Source organism: Dreissena polymorpha, chromosome 15, assembly GCF_020536995.1.
Source record: "Dreissena polymorpha isolate Duluth1 chromosome 15, UMN_Dpol_1.0, whole genome shotgun sequence".
Taxonomy (NCBI): domain Eukaryota; kingdom Metazoa; phylum Mollusca; class Bivalvia; order Myida; family Dreissenidae; genus Dreissena; species Dreissena polymorpha.
The window spans coordinates 52,900,473-52,917,612 of record NC_068369.1 but is presented as its reverse complement, the minus strand read 5'-3'; the positions used below and the strand labels follow the sequence as shown (position 1 = coordinate 52,917,612).

Sequence of the window (17,140 nt, the reverse complement as noted above, 5' to 3'; positions counted from 1 at the left end):
GCTTTCGTTTATTCAAAACTGCACCCTGCTATGCGGTGCTCTTTTTTTTACTGCACCTGACACATATACAAACCTTGTCTTTATATATTGTCAAGATAGACACTCTAACCAAGTTTTACAACAAATGTGACCTCCAGAATGATATCAAACTAAAAGTATGCGTCAAACAGGGGCTATATGTATATAACAACATTCTTATATTATTATTAATTAATGCAACTCATGATTAATAAATATCCAGCGCATACAATAATCTTAGAAAAATTACCCAACCTTTCCTGAGGAAAATGCAAGTTGTCGAAATTGCGCCCTAGTTTATTTTTAGAACGGGACCGTATGATTGTATTAGACAAATTTCGTGCAGAATCCAAAGAATTAGGAGTAGCATAGTAAATTGGACCCATGTCAATATGCACATTAAGACCCAACCGGCTTGTTTTAGTGTTCTGCAGAAATGACTTTCACAACCAAATTTGCAGGCTCAAAGAAATTTAAGTGTATACCTAATGTTAAAACGCCCCGTGAAATCAATTGGATCACGTTTAGGATAACGTATTATATTACCAAGTTTGCTCTACATGCTTGTACTTTGCGTGCAAAATAATAATATACAACACATTTTTAAGACAAAACACGAAACATGGTTGTGATGGTGAATAATTATTTTGAAAAACATACTACAAATGTATACCATTAAAATACATTTTGTTTTGATTCTTGTCCAGAGTGTTTCCCGCCAACTGGCAACAGCTATCATTAATTGTGATATTTTAAAATCAATTGTGAAAATATCGGCCAACTCGAGAAATTCTTAGAAGCTGTACAAAAAGTTATTAAAGCCCTATAACTTCTCAAAATCAACGAAAATTTCGTACAATATTTTGTTAAATAAAGTTAAACAACTAAAAATTAGTGTTGGTTATGGCAATTGCGGAAATTTCAACGCCATATATGGTCTGGTAAAATATATGTTTGTAGATACAAAATGCTCGTTTTTATTATTGTTTTGCATAGTTAATTCCATTTTAATTTCCCGCAACGATATCTATTCATACGCACATAAACACTAACATGGTTTCATTTTAGTATTCGTGTGACGTACGATCAGGACTAGATATATTCGCAGGAAATTCAAATTGAATCAATTGTGTCGCATATCAAGAAAACCGAGCATTTTGTATCTACACAAATCTATGTAATCATACCACATCTAGCATTAACATTGTGGCTATTGCTATAAGGAACACTGATTGTTTACCGGTAGGTGTTAACTTTATTTTACGGAATACTTTACGAAATAGTCGTTGATTTTGAACGTTATAGAGGCTTTATGTTATAGCATATTTTATTTTATGTTAAATGTGGAACTGAAATATATGCCGCCGAGGGTGCGCATATATTTATTAGTCGCATTGATGGTCCGTGTATGGCTGGGTGTGAAAGATTGTGTGTTCAGAGGTGGAGGAGGCTCCGCTCCGTAAGTCCAGATGTTATGTCCGCTCTTTAACTTTTACCCATTTATGCCTAGTAGACTTCCCATCCTTCTTAATCGGATCAATTTATTAAAAAAATTAGGGATGTCTAGTATATTTATTTCTATATTTATAATATTTCTTACAGAAATTCATTTAAGCAAACAGCGCAGTTTGCCAAGGCCTTTTTAGCTCATCTATTTTTAAAAAAAATATGAGCTATTGTCATCACCTTGGCGTCGGCGTTGGCGTCAGCGTCCGGTTAAGTTTTGCATTTAGGTCCACTTTTCTCAGAAATTATCAAAGCTATTTCATTCGAACTTGGTACACTTACTTACTATCATGAGGGGACTGGGCAGGCAAAGTTAGATAACTCTGGCGTGCAATTTGACAGAATTATTTGCACTTTTTATACTTAGAAAATGGAAAATTTTGGTTAAGTTTTGTGTTAAGGTCCATTTTATTCCTTAAGTATCAAAGCTATTGCTTTCATACTTGCAACACTTACTAACTATCATAAGGGGACTGTGCAGGCAAAGTTATGTAACTCTGACTGGCATTTTGACAGAATTATGTGCCCTTTTTATACTTAGAAAATTGAAAATTTGGTAAAGTTTTGTGTTTAGGTCCACTTTATTCCTACAGTATCAAAGCTATTGCTTTCATACTTGCAACACTTATTAACTATCATAAGGGGACTGTGCAGGCAAAGTTATGTAACTCTGACTGGCATTTGGACGGAATTATGGGCCCTTTATACTTAGAAAATTGAAAATTTGGTTAAGTTTTGAGTTTTGGTCTTGTTTACCCCTAAAGTATCATAGATATTGCTTTCATACTTGGAACACTTGCAAACTATCATAAGGGTACAGTAAAAGGACAAGTTGCATAACTCTGGTTGTCATTTTTACGGAATTATGGCCCTTTTTTTGACTTAGTAACTTTGAATATATGGTTAAATTTTGTGTTTCGATCCACTTTACTTCAAAAGTATCAAGGCTATTGCTTTCAAACTTCAAATAGTTTCATGCTATCATGAGGTTACTGTACCTTGCAAGTTGAATTTTACCTTGACCTTTGAATGACCTTGACTCTCAAGGTCAAATTATTAAATTTTGCTGAAATTGCCATAACTTCTTTATTTATGATTAGATTTGATTGATACTTTGACAAAACTACTCTTACCTGACAAACCACAATAGACTCCACCCAAACCATCCCCCATGCCCTCCCCCTTCCCCCCCGAATCCCCCCCCCCCTATTTTTTTTAAGATCATCTCACAAATGACCACCACAACCTCACACCCCCCCCCACCCACCCCCAAATTTTTTTTTTTTAAACGGTTAAAAACACTAAATATTTATTTTTATTATTTTATTTTTGAAATACCGTCCAACCATCGCACCCAAGAATCCCCTCCCCCCACCCATCCCCACCCCCACCCCATTTTTTTTGTTTTTGCATATTTTTTCGCATTTTTGGAAGATAATGTAATAAATGTCCACACCCCCACACTATACCTCCCTCTTCACTCCACCCTCCCTCCTTTGTGATTGAAATTGAAAGTCCCTTCACCTTTAAAAAGAAAATAGATGAGCGGTCTGCACCCGCAAGGCGGTGCTCTTGTTTTTCTAGACGCTATGCATAAATGGGTTAACATGCGTGTGCAGATTTTAATTATTATTCTGATAGTTATTACCTATGAGGAGGCAATAGGCCGCGAATATTTCCCATGCTGTTTGGTGAAATGACAAGGCCACCGCTCAATGTCACATTTCATTAATTTAAGTTTCCTCTTCGTAACTTAAGTATGTCTGAAAGGATTTTAATATGAAGTTGGATTATTTCTCCCTATGAACAGAAAATGTGTCGCATACAACGCCCACATATATAGTCACATAAGGAAAACTGCCCCACCCGCCTGGCAGCCATGTTTATTGACCCATCGAGACCATTTGCAAACTCATCTGAGATTTATATATAAACCAATCTTTTCACCAAGTTTCATGATGATTCGGCAAAAATGTGACTTCTAGAGTGTTCCCACGCTTTTTTTTACTATATAAATATAAGAAAACTGCCCTCCTCCCGCGGCAGACATGTTATTCAACTGCCCGGAACCATTTTCCAACTCAACTCTCGTATCAAGGAAACAAATGTTCTGACCAAATGTCATGAAAATTTGGCAAAAAATGTGACTTCTAGAGTGTTCACATGTTTTCACTATATACATATAGAGAAAAATGATCGGCCCACTGGCGGCCATGTTTTTTTACCGATCTGGACCAGTTTCGAAATCGTCCGACATATCAATAAAACAAATGTTTTGATTAACTTTCATGATGATCGGGCCAAACTTGTGACTTCTAGAGTGTTTACAAGGTTTCTCTATAGCCTTGTAAGAAAAACTGCCCCGCCCACTGGCGGTCATGTTTTTCAACGGACCGGAACCACTTTTGAACTCAACCAACATATCATTAAGACAGACATTTAGACAAAGTAACATGAAGATTGGGCATTAAATGTGACTTCTACAGTGTTTACAAGCTTTTTCTTTTTTTTGACCTAGTGACCTAGTTTTAACCGAGATTTTATTGGGACGAAGCTTCTGACCAAGTTTCATGAAGATCGGACAATAAATGTGGCCTCTAGAGTGTATAAGAACAAATGGTAACGGACGGACGGACGGACGCACGACGGAGAAAGACCGGTCACAAAAGCTCACCTGAGCAATCAGATGAGCTAACGAAAAACACCAGTACAACAGGTTACAAACCAGTATATTTCAAATGACATCACTTTCACGAGATAATGTATGTGTTAATTGAAGTTGTAATATTAAATCATATGTGTAGATCTGTAAATCTTAAATGGTTATAATTTCAAACATCCACCAGATTTAGCTGTTATTCAAATATATCTTTTGTTAGGATCCGAATTTAAACAGCATTCCTACATAATTTACTTACAAGACTAATGAACGTTTGAAACGTATTTTGTATTATCATCGAAATTTTTAGGAAATCAGTTATTATTGAAAAGGGGGCCAGGGATTTACAATAGATTTTGAAAACCAAGAGTCAAACGACCCCGTGCTTTACAAGAGATATTCCAAAATGCTTGCATCAAGAAGCTTGAACCTGCTTCAATTGAAATCCCTGAAAGCTATTCAATTTTGGTGTCGTCTGATGGGGGAAAACGCAGTACCCGCAGGAAACCCTCTATGCCCGGTATGGTGACCACCAACTAAGCAGTCCGCACAGGCCAATCAGGGACGGCAAGCAGTCCGCACAGGCCAATCAGGGACGGCAAGAACTCCGCACAGGCCAATCAGGGACGGCAAGCAGTCCGCACAGGCCAATCAGGGACGGCAAGCAGTCCGCACAGGCCAATCAGGGACGGCACGTTCTGCCTTTACTGGATTTTCGTGTAGAAGAGACTTCCTTTAAACGAAAAATACCATTAAAGCGGAAAGTGTCGTCCCAGATTAGCCTGTGCGGACTGTACAGGCTAATCTGGGATGACACTTTACGCACATATATTTATCCCCGTTTTCTCAGACCGCGTCTCAATTAAATAAGGACAAAAAAAAAATCTACATATACGTTTTGTACACAATTTATTCGAGTCTGTAAGTTAAACTCATCTAAGATCAAAAATACAGCCTTCGTATTATTCATTTAACACGCGCACTATTTTTTTCTCCAAAATTTAAGCTAGAGAAACATCTGATATTTTCAAATATTCTTAGTTGCGTTACCCGTCCTTTTCCTGTCGACCTGACGGACGTGAACATCAGAATTTTTCATGTTCCTGTCATGAAGCAATTGTTCATATATTACTGAGCTAACTGTTCTACAGTGGATGAAACCACCGCTAGGTAATACACTTATGTGTCGAGTTCTGAGAAAACTGGGCATAATGCATGTGCGTAAAGTGTCGTCCCAGATTAGCCGGTAAATATATATAAATATAATATATGTATATAAATATACATACACATATTTATCGTTTTGATTAGGTTCTTATGACATCATTTAAGTTCCGGTTGATAACTATAAAATCAATATATATTGTAGTTTGAGAATGACGAGTATTTTCGTTTTCTCATTGTGACTTGTTTTATATTACTTAGACAGAAGGTTTTATTTTTATTGGATGATGTACTCCGAGACTGTTCAAGATTGATTTAATTACTGGCATTGGATTCAATTTATTGCCTTGGTTCATTTGTCACTATATGAAATATGTTATCATCATCCTTTCAACAAACGGTTTCAATCTCGGCACACGTGTAGAGATAACTCGTAGAACCCCCATCTTGCATCGCCGGAACCAGAACACGTACACGCACAGGTCAGCCAAAGCGTTGCTCAAATGAAAGAGGTTTGAATGAATAACTAGTAATAAGATTGTTTGGTAATGTATTAAAACTATGAGCACCAACATCATTGACAGTGTTATTGATATTATGTAAAACTAAACCAACACCGTGGATCGACAAGGTCTTCTTAACATTTCTTGAACCCGCCTGTCCCGTCCTTATTTTTTCCGATGGTTTTAATTCTGATTATTATAAATAGGCAAGCTATGTACGAAACACCCATGTCAAATGACGCCGGTTTTGTACATAATGAGCATACAACAGTTTCGTTTCTCGCCCTGTTGTATGTAACATACTGGATGTAAAAACTGACATCAGAAAACAGGTCAAGTCGTTCTCGTCTCATAAGGCCAAAATGTGAAACATTTTACATGAATTAATATTCCATTCGCCATCTGAAGCAAGCTTCTAAAAAAAGCATCTTATAAACTTTGTTCTATTAAAAAACGATGTCAGCACACAACACAGTATAAATCAAAGCGCTGAAGGCATTGAAGTTGTTCGCTGTTGTCGTCCTTGATTAGTTTGTGCGCATTGCACAGGCTAATCAGTGTGCACATGCTAATCTTATTTGACGTGCATTAAGCCCCGTGTTCCCTGAAAGCAGCCAATATGTACAGATTTCAATGATAAACACTAGACTGGCCAATGTCGTCTTACAAGCTGGTATATACACTCACTGCTAGAGGCTGAGAGCAAAATCATTTGTCGTCTGCTGCAGACAGGCAGCGGTAATCGTCCCTAGCAGAGTGAGTTGCGGTTCTTACCGTAGCTAAGACTTCTGAGCACATACAGATTTGCAAAATATGCTCTGTAAATTTAGTCGGCCGCTAACGCGACCAACTAAAAAGGGAGTATGAATCCTGCCCAGCCTCGGTGTGCGCTTTGCGTGGTGAATCGCCTAAAACGCCACTGTGTTGATAATAAGCGGTACTACGTTTGTCATTGCAAACGGACGATCACTCGGAAATCTGATGCATGAAAAATTGACGTATTTAGTTGTATTCACCGTTTCATTATTTTCAAGCGTGGTTGACATTTATTTATGATTTTGTCATCAGAACATACCTCTGTTAGGTAAAATAGTCTTCGAGATGATTAATCATTCCGTCGCTGTTCAATTTTTACAACTTTTCAATAGGCAGAAAAAACATTTTTAAAATATAATAATTTAGATAGTCTAAAAAAGGAACCAAATATTAAAGAGAAAACTGCGTACCGGTAAGTCCATTTTTAGAATTAAAATGACAACTACAGGCCTTTATATTTTCATAAATAAAAAGTATGCCCATTTTGTCATAGAATATCTAAATTAATATATTTAAAAACTTCAAAAAAAAAATGTTTTTTGAAAAGTTCGAAAAATTGACTAACGCAGTTTTTGCAGAAACAATTAGGGCAACAATGAGTGTTCAGGATTTTCTCACGTGCTCATAACTATGCCTTCCAATTGGATATTAAATTCAGTATTTTCGCAGAAAATGACCCCTGAACCCGCCGTTCTTATAAAAACAAATAACAATTTGCGCCAAATTTGACTTACGCGGTTTTCGAAGAACAGCGACGATTCATTTTATGCACTTTGATTTTGGTTTCCGAAATTAAATTTGTATTTCCAGGACCAGGTAATCGTTTGAAAGCTTTTTCACAATATGTCAACGTTTTAAACAATCATAAAATGTGTATCAATCGTAACTATATATATATACATAGATACAATACCGATTTAATCGCTAATTTGTAAGCAGTTTGACTGCAGATCGCGTAATATTTTTGAATCATTTTATTCAGCTTAGTTTAGGCGTTAATTAATCTTATACCAGAACAAGAGTGCCACACTGTCACAAGATACGTCCGTTTTAAGGCTTTGGACAACTTGATAACTTTACCATGACCTATATTTGAACTTGACCTTCATATGATCTAGACACAACTTCTGACCAAAGTTGAAGATCTGATGAAAACTACTTCAACTAGAGAGCGGACACCATGCTAAATGCTTGAAATGCACTAAGTGACCCTGTGAGCTAGTTTTTTACCCGGCATGACCAATATTCGAACATGACCTAGATATTGTCTAGATACAACTTCTGACCAAGTTTGGTGAAGATCGGATAAAAACTATTTGAATTAGAGAGCGGAAACTGCTGTGGAGGCCGCCCGCCCGCCTCCAAGGTGAAACTACAATACGTCCAGTTTTTTTAAAGACTGCTGTGGAGCTGCGGACATTAAACTCTTCTTCGAATCAGTCTTTAATATGTTATTTTTTCGCATTTATTTGCATCCATCAATTCAGTATGTTATTATTATTTTTTTCATATTCATAAGTCAATAAACAATTCGTTCAAAACTTGAAAATCGCGTTTCTTTCTTTTACAAGCACATTGCTCTGTGACGTCACTGCTTACGTAAAATAAAGATTACAAAGTTCAATAACTCAAAATAAAGTGGAAATTAAAACAGACTTTCTCTTAAATATTGATATTTTTTAATAAAATAGAGAAATTGATGTGTTCACATGTTGTGCAGTCACGGGTGAAAATGTGTATTTTCTATCATCAATTGTCATCTACTCTACCTTAAACAAACACGTGTTATTAATATATTTTGCCCAACTATTTTTTTTAACATTTTAAAGAAGTTAAACTGGAGAATTTCACTTGGAAATGACGTAAAATGACATAATTTCATAGTAAAACAATGAAAACACTATTGTCGTTCTGAAATTGTGGCCATCAACGTGATTTTTACCAATCTGGTCAAAAACTGACTTTTTCAGTTAAGCATATATTATAAAAGTGCTACATATTGATCAGAAACGATTTTCACACTTAGAGTGATAGTGACCTTGACCTTTTACCTAGTGACCCCAATTTCGTCAGCTGTTATCTAATGTCCAAGGTAAATGCAATTGTGAAGCATCAAGCCAATCAGTCAATTGGTTGACGAGTTATTGATTGGAAACGATTTTCACACTTAGTGTGATATGACCTTGACCTTTGACCTAGTGATCCCAATTTCATAAGGGGTCATATACTGTCCAAGGCAAATGCACATGTGAAGTATCAGTCAATTGGTTGATGAGTTATTGATCGGAAATAATTTTCATACTTAGTGTGATAGTGACCTTAACCTTTGACCTAGTGACCCAATTTCAATAGGGGTCATCTACTGTCCAAGGCAAATGCAAGTGTAAAGAATAAGGCCAATCGGTCAATTGGTTGACGAGTTATTGATATGAAACGAACTGGTCAATCGAAAGACTGACCCACATCCAGCAAAACCATACACCCCTTCTTCTTCTAAGAGGAGCATAATAATACAAAAGCACCAATTCAAAATAGAGCACTCATAGAGGCAGTGAAACTGAAGTAGTTATTTAAGCTTATCAAGATCACTTCCAGCATAAGTCATGTCTTCTAACAAAACATAAAGAATATAAAACTGTTTCCAGTGAAAAAACATAAAATTTATTATATCTTTGTATGGGTGCATTGGCACATACAATGATGAAAATTGAGGACATGTAAACATCAAGATCAAGAACTTTACTACAAAACAGAACTGTCAATAATCACTGATTACATTTCAATTAAAAGCACAGGCATGAACACAAAAGTGGAATTAAATGAAACCGATTAATATGACTACTGGCCTAGTATCAACATGTAAAAAGTCAAGTGAATGCAGAGTGATGGAAATTCTTCAGATAGAAAGTGACCCATCTAGTGGTGGAAGAGTCTAATATCGGTGTGAATGAGGGAAACCCCATGCTCATTGCAGGCCTTGATCACCCCCTCATCATTAGTGGACCCACCTGGGGCAGCAATGTATTCTGCACCACTCTGAAAAAGAAGTAATCATAAACAATTAAAACAGTTTGTCATAAGAAATCATCTTAATGCAAAACAAAACTCTCAGAGAATTTAGAAAAGCGGTAAATTCTGGTAATGTCCCCAACTTTCTGATTTTTTTTAAATCAATTTTGAAAAAGATTATCGAAGAATGTTTACAACGCAAACTTTCAAATGGTAAGTTTTAGAATAATTTAAATGGCTTACCTTTAGCAAATAATAGGGCTTTGAACTGATTACATGTATTCAACTTGTCCCAGACAGTTAATTATAAACATTCACCTGTGTTTAATGATCATGTTCTCACCTGTACTGCCCTGTCTATGTTGTCCCTGAATGGGAAGAAGGCATCAGAACTCAGGGCTACACCCTTCAACTGGGAGATCCATTCAGAACGTTCAGCCTGTAACACAACACACGTATACTCAATAAAACTTTTTTTTTAAATCTATTTATTTAAGCTCGAATGTATTGAAAGCCTAAGGCTTAATGACCCACTTTTGAGTCTGTTTCCAGGGTAGAACCAGTACTTGGTCTCTTTGAAGGTTATCTAAAGAACGCTATAACAGTGGGTATCGAACCTATGACCTCCTCGTTGCTAAAGATGTGGTTGTGGGTGTAGTCCTTCCACACAAAAGAAACAAGTCATCAATTTACTGCCTGAAACCCTACATCATAAACAATAATTTATTAAATATCAGACATAAATGTACAAAACAACGCCTACTTACATCATTCAGGAATGCAGGGATTTCTTCAAACACACTCTCCCAACTGGCACGATCCGAATCCTAGAATGCAAAAAAAACACTAATAACAATAAATATTCAGAATAAATCAAACAAAGGTTACCTCCTATAATGAGATATCAATAAAACTTGTTTTCAAACTTTTGTAAGATTAACAGTTTTCAGGAAATTAGAAATGCCATACAATCAGCTTTTCTCCATTGCTGATTCCCATTTTCAAGAAGCATTTTGGAGATATATAAAACAGCTTTCAATTATTGAAGCACAGTGCATTAAATGTGTTTATATGCACAAATTTAAACAAACAAGCATTGTAAGACGACTGGATTCATAACAAGTATGTCGAGAAAAACAATATTATAAAACGTCCGACTACATACCACACCAACTGTCCCCAGGACATACTGGTCTATAGCGTTGGCCATGTCAGCTCTCTTTGTTCCCTTCTTGAACTTCATGTTCAACACCTTGGGATGGTGTCTTAACCACCTACAGCAGGCAAAACATCAAGTCTTTTGTGTTCAGTCAGAGAAATGTTACTTTATAGGTCAGAAAAAGTATAAATTCATAACTTCCACTGGCAAGAACCAACTTCTGAGGACGAAAAAAATCTTAGTCCATTAAATGGAGAGAAATGCGATGGAACTACAAGCAAGTGATATGTGATATTAACAAATTACAGCTATATGTCCACAATGTCGATTAAATTAATGATAAATAAAGAACTGCAAAATCAGCATCAATTGAGATCTCAAAATAAAGTTTTTCAAACATGACTTCCTCAGTAGTAATATTTCTTTGTATGCATTTAAGATTTCTTGGATTAAAATCAGATACAATTATTTGTATGCTCACCTACCAGTTATTTGCTTTGTCCCCTGCAAGACGGGTGCAGTGAATCCTGGACTGCTGTCCAGCCCCTATACCAATCACCTACAAAGGAAAATAATTACGGAATATAGTTAACCGCAAGTCCATTGATTTTGTTCTTGTCAATTTTATTAATCAATATAGTTTACCATAACCATAATCCTTCAAAATATGTGAATATAGATTTCCAAATGATCCTACTTTGACAATAAAATGCTCTTTTTCAACCATTAATTTTGAACATCCAATTGCAGGATAAAAAATTTCCAACATCTAACATTAATAAATACATCAAACCGCATATTCATCATGCAGCTATTGGGTCAGAAAATGTTAGAAACTTAAATATGTAATGTCTATATTTTAATTTTGAATGAATAATACCTTTCCATTCTTTGAGTAGCACACAGAGTTAGACTGGGTATACTTGAGTGTGATAGTGGCCACATGAATAATACCTGCCCATTCTTTGAGTAGCACACAGAGTTAGACTGGGTATACTTGAGTGTGATAGTGGCCACATGAATAATACCTGCCCATTCTTTGAGTAGCACACAGAGTTAGACTGGGTATACTTGAGTGTGATAGTGGCCACATGAATAATACCTGTCCATTCTTTGAGTAGCACACAGAGTAAGACTGGGTATACTTGAGTGTGATAGTGGCCACATGAATAATACCTGCCCATTCTTTGAGTAGCACACAGAGTTAGACTGGGTATACTTGAGTGTGATAGTGGCCACATGAATAATACCTGTCCATTCTTTGAGTAGCACACAGAGTTAGACTGGGTATACTTGAGTGTGATAGTGGCCACATGAATAATACCTGTCCATTCTTTGAGTAGCACACAGAGTTAGACTGGGTATACTTGAGTGTGATAGTGGCCACATGAATAATACCTGTCCATTCTTTGAGTAGCACACAGAGTTAGACTGGGTATACTTGAGTGTGATAGTGGAGGTATAATGAAAAATACCTGTCCATTCTTAGAGTAGTACACAGAGTTAGACAGGGTATACTTGAGTGTGATAGTGGCCACATGAATAATACCTGTCCATTCTTTGAGTAGCACACAGAGTAAGACTGGGTATACTTGAGTGTGATAGTGGCCACATGAATAATACCTGTCCATTCTTTGAGTAGCACACAGAGTAAGACTGGGTATACTTGAGTGTGAAAGTGGCCACATGAATAATACCTGTCCATTCTTTGAGTAGCACACAGAGTTAGACTGGGTATACTTGAGTGTGAAAGTGGCCACATGAATAATACCTGTCCATTCTTTGAGTAGCACACAGAGTTAGACAGGGTATACTTGAGTGTGATAGTGGCCACATGAGTAATACATGCCCATTCTTTGAGTAGCACACAGAGTTAGAGGTTACATTACACTAAATCATTGTGTATCCCTCCGTGGTCCATTCGAAAGTAGTGCCTATTTCTAAAGAGTTCCTTTTCTCTTCTTGAATATAAGCCATTTAACAATGTGAGACATGTCTTTTGTGGTTATTTGTAATATCCTGTATGTGTCTGGAGTACTTTGATGCCTTGGATTGGAAGCTACCTTAAAAGATGAACTTTTGAGGGTGTGTTTTCTATTGTGTGGGGCTTTTGTCGAAATTAGGATTCCGAAACACGTTTTTCTACGGTGGGTTCATTCGACAGCGATTTACTTTCTTAGAAGTTGCGAGACGGTATGTTTTTGATTGCAATTATTGGAAGATGACAGATCCATCTTTAAAATGATACCAGGTTCGGAAAAATTGATACGTCGGAAAGGCAAGAAAAATGCTGTGAAAGTTGTCAGTTTTATAATGGGACCCTATGGGAATCGGAATTAGTGTAATATAACCTTTAAAAAGCACATTTACTGCAATGTCAAGGTCACATGGATTCGTCTGCAAGCGAGACAAGTAGAAAATGAATTTTAATGAATGTTTTGATGATTTGGGTGCTAAAATAGATGAGAGGTGTCAATATTTTGGTCCAAATGGATGTTTTAGGTGGTTTTGGACTGTTCTGGATGGGTGGGGGACCTGGTATGGACAAGTAAGGGTAACATTTCCAACAAATCTTAAATGTAAATATTATTATGTCCATAGATTGAAGTTTCAGGTGGAGAGCAAGATGAAAAATATGCAAAATTACATGCATGCAACCCATTTATGCCATTTTTCTCTTTGTTTGTAGGCCTGAGCCCTGACCGTTTGTCCTTGAGCCGTAGATGGTCAACAATCCGCTAGCTGTCTTGCTCTGACTGGTGCACTGGACATGATTTCAATGTGAGTCATCATACTGATTGTTTAATTAACACATGAATTTCAGTTTGTTCGTTAAAGTACTAACTTAGCTGTGTATTTTTACAGTGGACGTAGTGGTACGGTGCAGGTGGTAGACTAGGTATTTCCATATATACACTATGTTTACAGAATTGCGGCCAGTGGAGCAACATAGCTGATGAGTTAATAGCACTAGTTCTTCAGACAAATCACGTTATTTTCAACCTATAAAGCATATTTAGCTGTAGTTGGGGCCAATTAGCTGTTAGATCTGGCTTTTGTTCTGTTAAGCCCTTAGAGTAATGAATTTCAGAGTGAAGACCATAGCGCCTTTTCCTAGTCAAGTATCGGGCAGCTGTATGTCTTTTCAGAAATGCACATGTATTTTTAAGCATGTCATTGTGTTTGCTTTTAATAAGATAGGCAATAAACTCATAACCTTTAGACAAATGAGCATCTGTAAATTCAGATTTCACTATTTCAGAGTCAGCCAGACCATGATTGAGCTTAAGGGTTGTGCTGCGGATGCAGCCTGTGCAGTTCCGGGAGAAAGTCACTGTCTCGGGCAATGCGGTCTGGTATCAGGTAAGCACTATTGAAAGCCTCACACTTTTGGGGGGTCTGAAGCCTTGTGCTGTCAATGCGATCTGGTTCAAGTACAATAAGAATGCATTCTCAAAGCAGTACTTCATCAGATATGGTTATCTTAAGCTTACAGTTCGCGGGCAGATATGACTTCGATTTGTTCTTGCTAGCAGAACCCCTACAGGCCAAACTATGCGTTAAGCACTATTTTCCACAGCAACCCTTGCAGACAGAAAAACAATACTTAAAATTACTTCTGGCATTTAATTTCTTATTTCCTACATATCTCTTTTGTATGTTTGTTTGCCCTTTTTAACTCTGACATGCCATCTTGCTCACATTGATGGAGCATACCTGTTTTTGTTTAGAGCCAAGTCCCCGGCTGCTCGAGTTTGCCGTGTCAATAATGAGAAAGCCATGGCATGATGTCTCCTCTATGTGTTTCCTTATCTCAGTGTTGAACATAATTGCCAGTTTCAGGGGCCTAAACATTTTATTTTATTAAAGGTCTGGATGATCCTTGCCTGACTGCGGGTTTGTGTACACCTCAATCCGACTCTGTGTCCTGAACAGCGGCAGCAGTGGTGCAGCGCTTGTGGACGATCCATCAACATCCTGAAAGGTCAACACTACACCAAGCTGGGAAAATTGATCCTGATAGTCATCCCCAGGTAGTGGAATGAATGTTCACTGAACTACAGAGGAATCACACCCAAATGACTTTCCTGCCACGACATTAGTGTGGCCACTCGCGTAGGAATTCCTTAGCAAACATGCTCTTTTGCATGGTGACTGTGGACATTTTTGCAAAACTTACGCTTTCAACACTGGATTTTAAAGAGAATACTTAATAAAATGTCGCTAACAGGACTTATTTATATGAGAGAGACTATCTGGATGCGCATTAAGTGTCACTTTGTGTCATAAGCTGTTGAAGGAGCGATTTGCGCCTTTTTAAGTGTTAATTTTGGGTAGCCGGCTTGTATCGGCTTGAAAGCTGAAAATTATGCCTCTCATCATAATAGCATTAATTTTTGTAATTGCAATGTGTATGTTTAGATTGTAAGTGAAGCTTTTAATAATGATTTTCTTAAAAAACATGATTTTATATGCTGTCAGTGAGTTTTTTATTGAAAAAAGTGCTTAAAATTTAAAAAAAGTCTCCTTTTTCATCAAGAAAAGTACACTGATTCACAATCAATACATTTATTTGGGCCTTTTGCTGATATATTGGTGAATTTCGCATGCAATGATACCAGTTTTTGCCATGAAAGTTACGCGTAACAATAATTGGAGACGCAAAATCAGCTGTCGTCACTTAGACTAAAAATCATGCATTCCGACTTGACTGCGGCCAATTTAGTCACCGCTTTAAATGGCCATTTTAAGGCCTTTACCCCCATCCGAATGCACTGAAATTGCATATTCATTGTGGAAATAGTTGAAATCTCATGTGGAGAAAGTTTGAAAAAGATAGGACAAAGTTGAGTTCCCTTAAAGGTTACATTACACTAAATCATTGTGTATCCCTCCGTGGTCCATTCGAAAGTAGTGCCTATTTCTAAAGAGTTCCTTTTCTCTTCTTGAATATAAGCCATTTAACAATGTGAGACATGTCTTTTGTGGTTATTTGTAATATCCTGTATGTGTCTGGAGTACTTTGATGCCTTGGATTGGAAGCTACCTTAAAAGATGAACTTTTGAGGGTGTGTTTTCTATTGTGTGGGGCTTTTGTCGAAATTAGGATTCCGAAACACGTTTTTCTACGGTGGGTTCATTCGACAGCGATTTACTTTCTTAGAAGTTGCGAGACGGTATGTTTTTGATTGCAATTATTGGAAGATGACAGATCCATCTTTAAAATGATACCAGGTTCGGAAAAATTGATACGTCGGAAAGGCAAGAAAAATGCTGTGAAAGTTGTCAGTTTTATAATGGGACCCTATGGGAATCGGAATTAGTGTAATATAACCTAGACTGGGTTTACTTGAGTGTGATAGTGGCCACATGAATAATACCTGTCCATTCTTTGAGTAGCACACAGAGTTAGACTGGGTTTACTTGAGTGTGATAGTGGACACATGAATAATACCTGTCCATTCTTTGAGTAGCACACAGAGTTAGACTGGGTATACTTGAGTGTGATAATGGCCACATGAATAATACCTGCCCATTCGTTGAGTAGCACACAGAGTTAGACTGGGTATACTTGAGTGTGATAGTGGCCACATGAATAATACCTGTCCATTCTTTGAGTAGCACACAGAGTAACAGAGTTAGACTGGGTATACTTGAGTGTGATAGTGGCCACATGAATAATACCTGCCCATTCTTTGAGTAGAACACAGAGTTAGACTGGGTATACTTGAGTGTGATAGTGGTCACATGAATAATACCTGTCCATTCTTTGAGTAGCACACAGAGTTAGACTGGGTATACTTGAGTGTGATAGTGGCCACATGAATAATACCTGTCAATTCTTTGAGTAGCACACAGAGTTAGACTGGGTATACTTGAGTGTGATAGTGGCCACATGAATAATACCTGTCCATTCTTTGAGTAGCACACAGCGTTAGGCTGGGTATACTTGAGTGTGATAGTGGGAGTATAATGAATAATACCTGCCCATTCTTTGAGTAGCACACAGAGTTAGACTGGGTATACTTGAGTGTGATAGTGGCCACTATGAGGTCACGGATGTTCCTCTCTGAAACCTGCAAAAACAAGAAACTGTTGGGGACGGATGATGCTCCTCAAAGGTTTTTTTGTCACAATATTGCACCATATATTCAGATAAAAGGAAACGTCTTGAGGGGCATAACTTTGGACAAAATAATACAATGGATGGTTTTGCAACTTAAAAATTTCAAAGGGCCATAAATCTCTAAATAAATCATCTTACCAGAACCCACAAATAATATGTGCATCTCCTCAAGGTAGTTA

General features: G+C 37.2%; 1 protein-coding gene and 1 long non-coding RNA gene across 2 annotated transcripts in view; one reads left to right on the top strand and one right to left on the bottom strand.

Moving 5' to 3' along the window:
• Window positions 1-9,408: 9,408 nt before the first annotated feature.
• The window catches only part of LOC127859380 (bifunctional purine biosynthesis protein ATIC-like), a 77,530-nt gene continuing 69,798 nt past the window's right edge, over window positions 9,409-17,140 (bottom strand). The window contains exons 13-18 of the mRNA XM_052396732.1: window positions 16,819-16,911; window positions 11,320-11,393; window positions 10,841-10,949; window positions 10,443-10,502; window positions 10,019-10,114; window positions 9,409-9,702 (exon numbers count right to left, since the gene is read on the bottom strand). Coding sequence (XP_052252692.1) covers window positions 9,583-9,702; window positions 10,019-10,114; window positions 10,443-10,502; window positions 10,841-10,949; window positions 11,320-11,393; window positions 16,819-16,911 — 552 coding nt within the window. The 3' untranslated portion in view covers window positions 9,409-9,582. The remainder of the gene's footprint in view (window positions 9,703-10,018; window positions 10,115-10,442; window positions 10,503-10,840; window positions 10,950-11,319; window positions 11,394-16,818; window positions 16,912-17,140) is intronic.
• Window positions 13,529-15,311, top strand: LOC127859387 (uncharacterized). The gene is made up of 3 exons (XR_008039346.1): window positions 13,529-13,615; window positions 14,097-14,197; window positions 14,705-15,311. It is a non-coding gene; the product is annotated as an uncharacterized LOC127859387 (long non-coding RNA).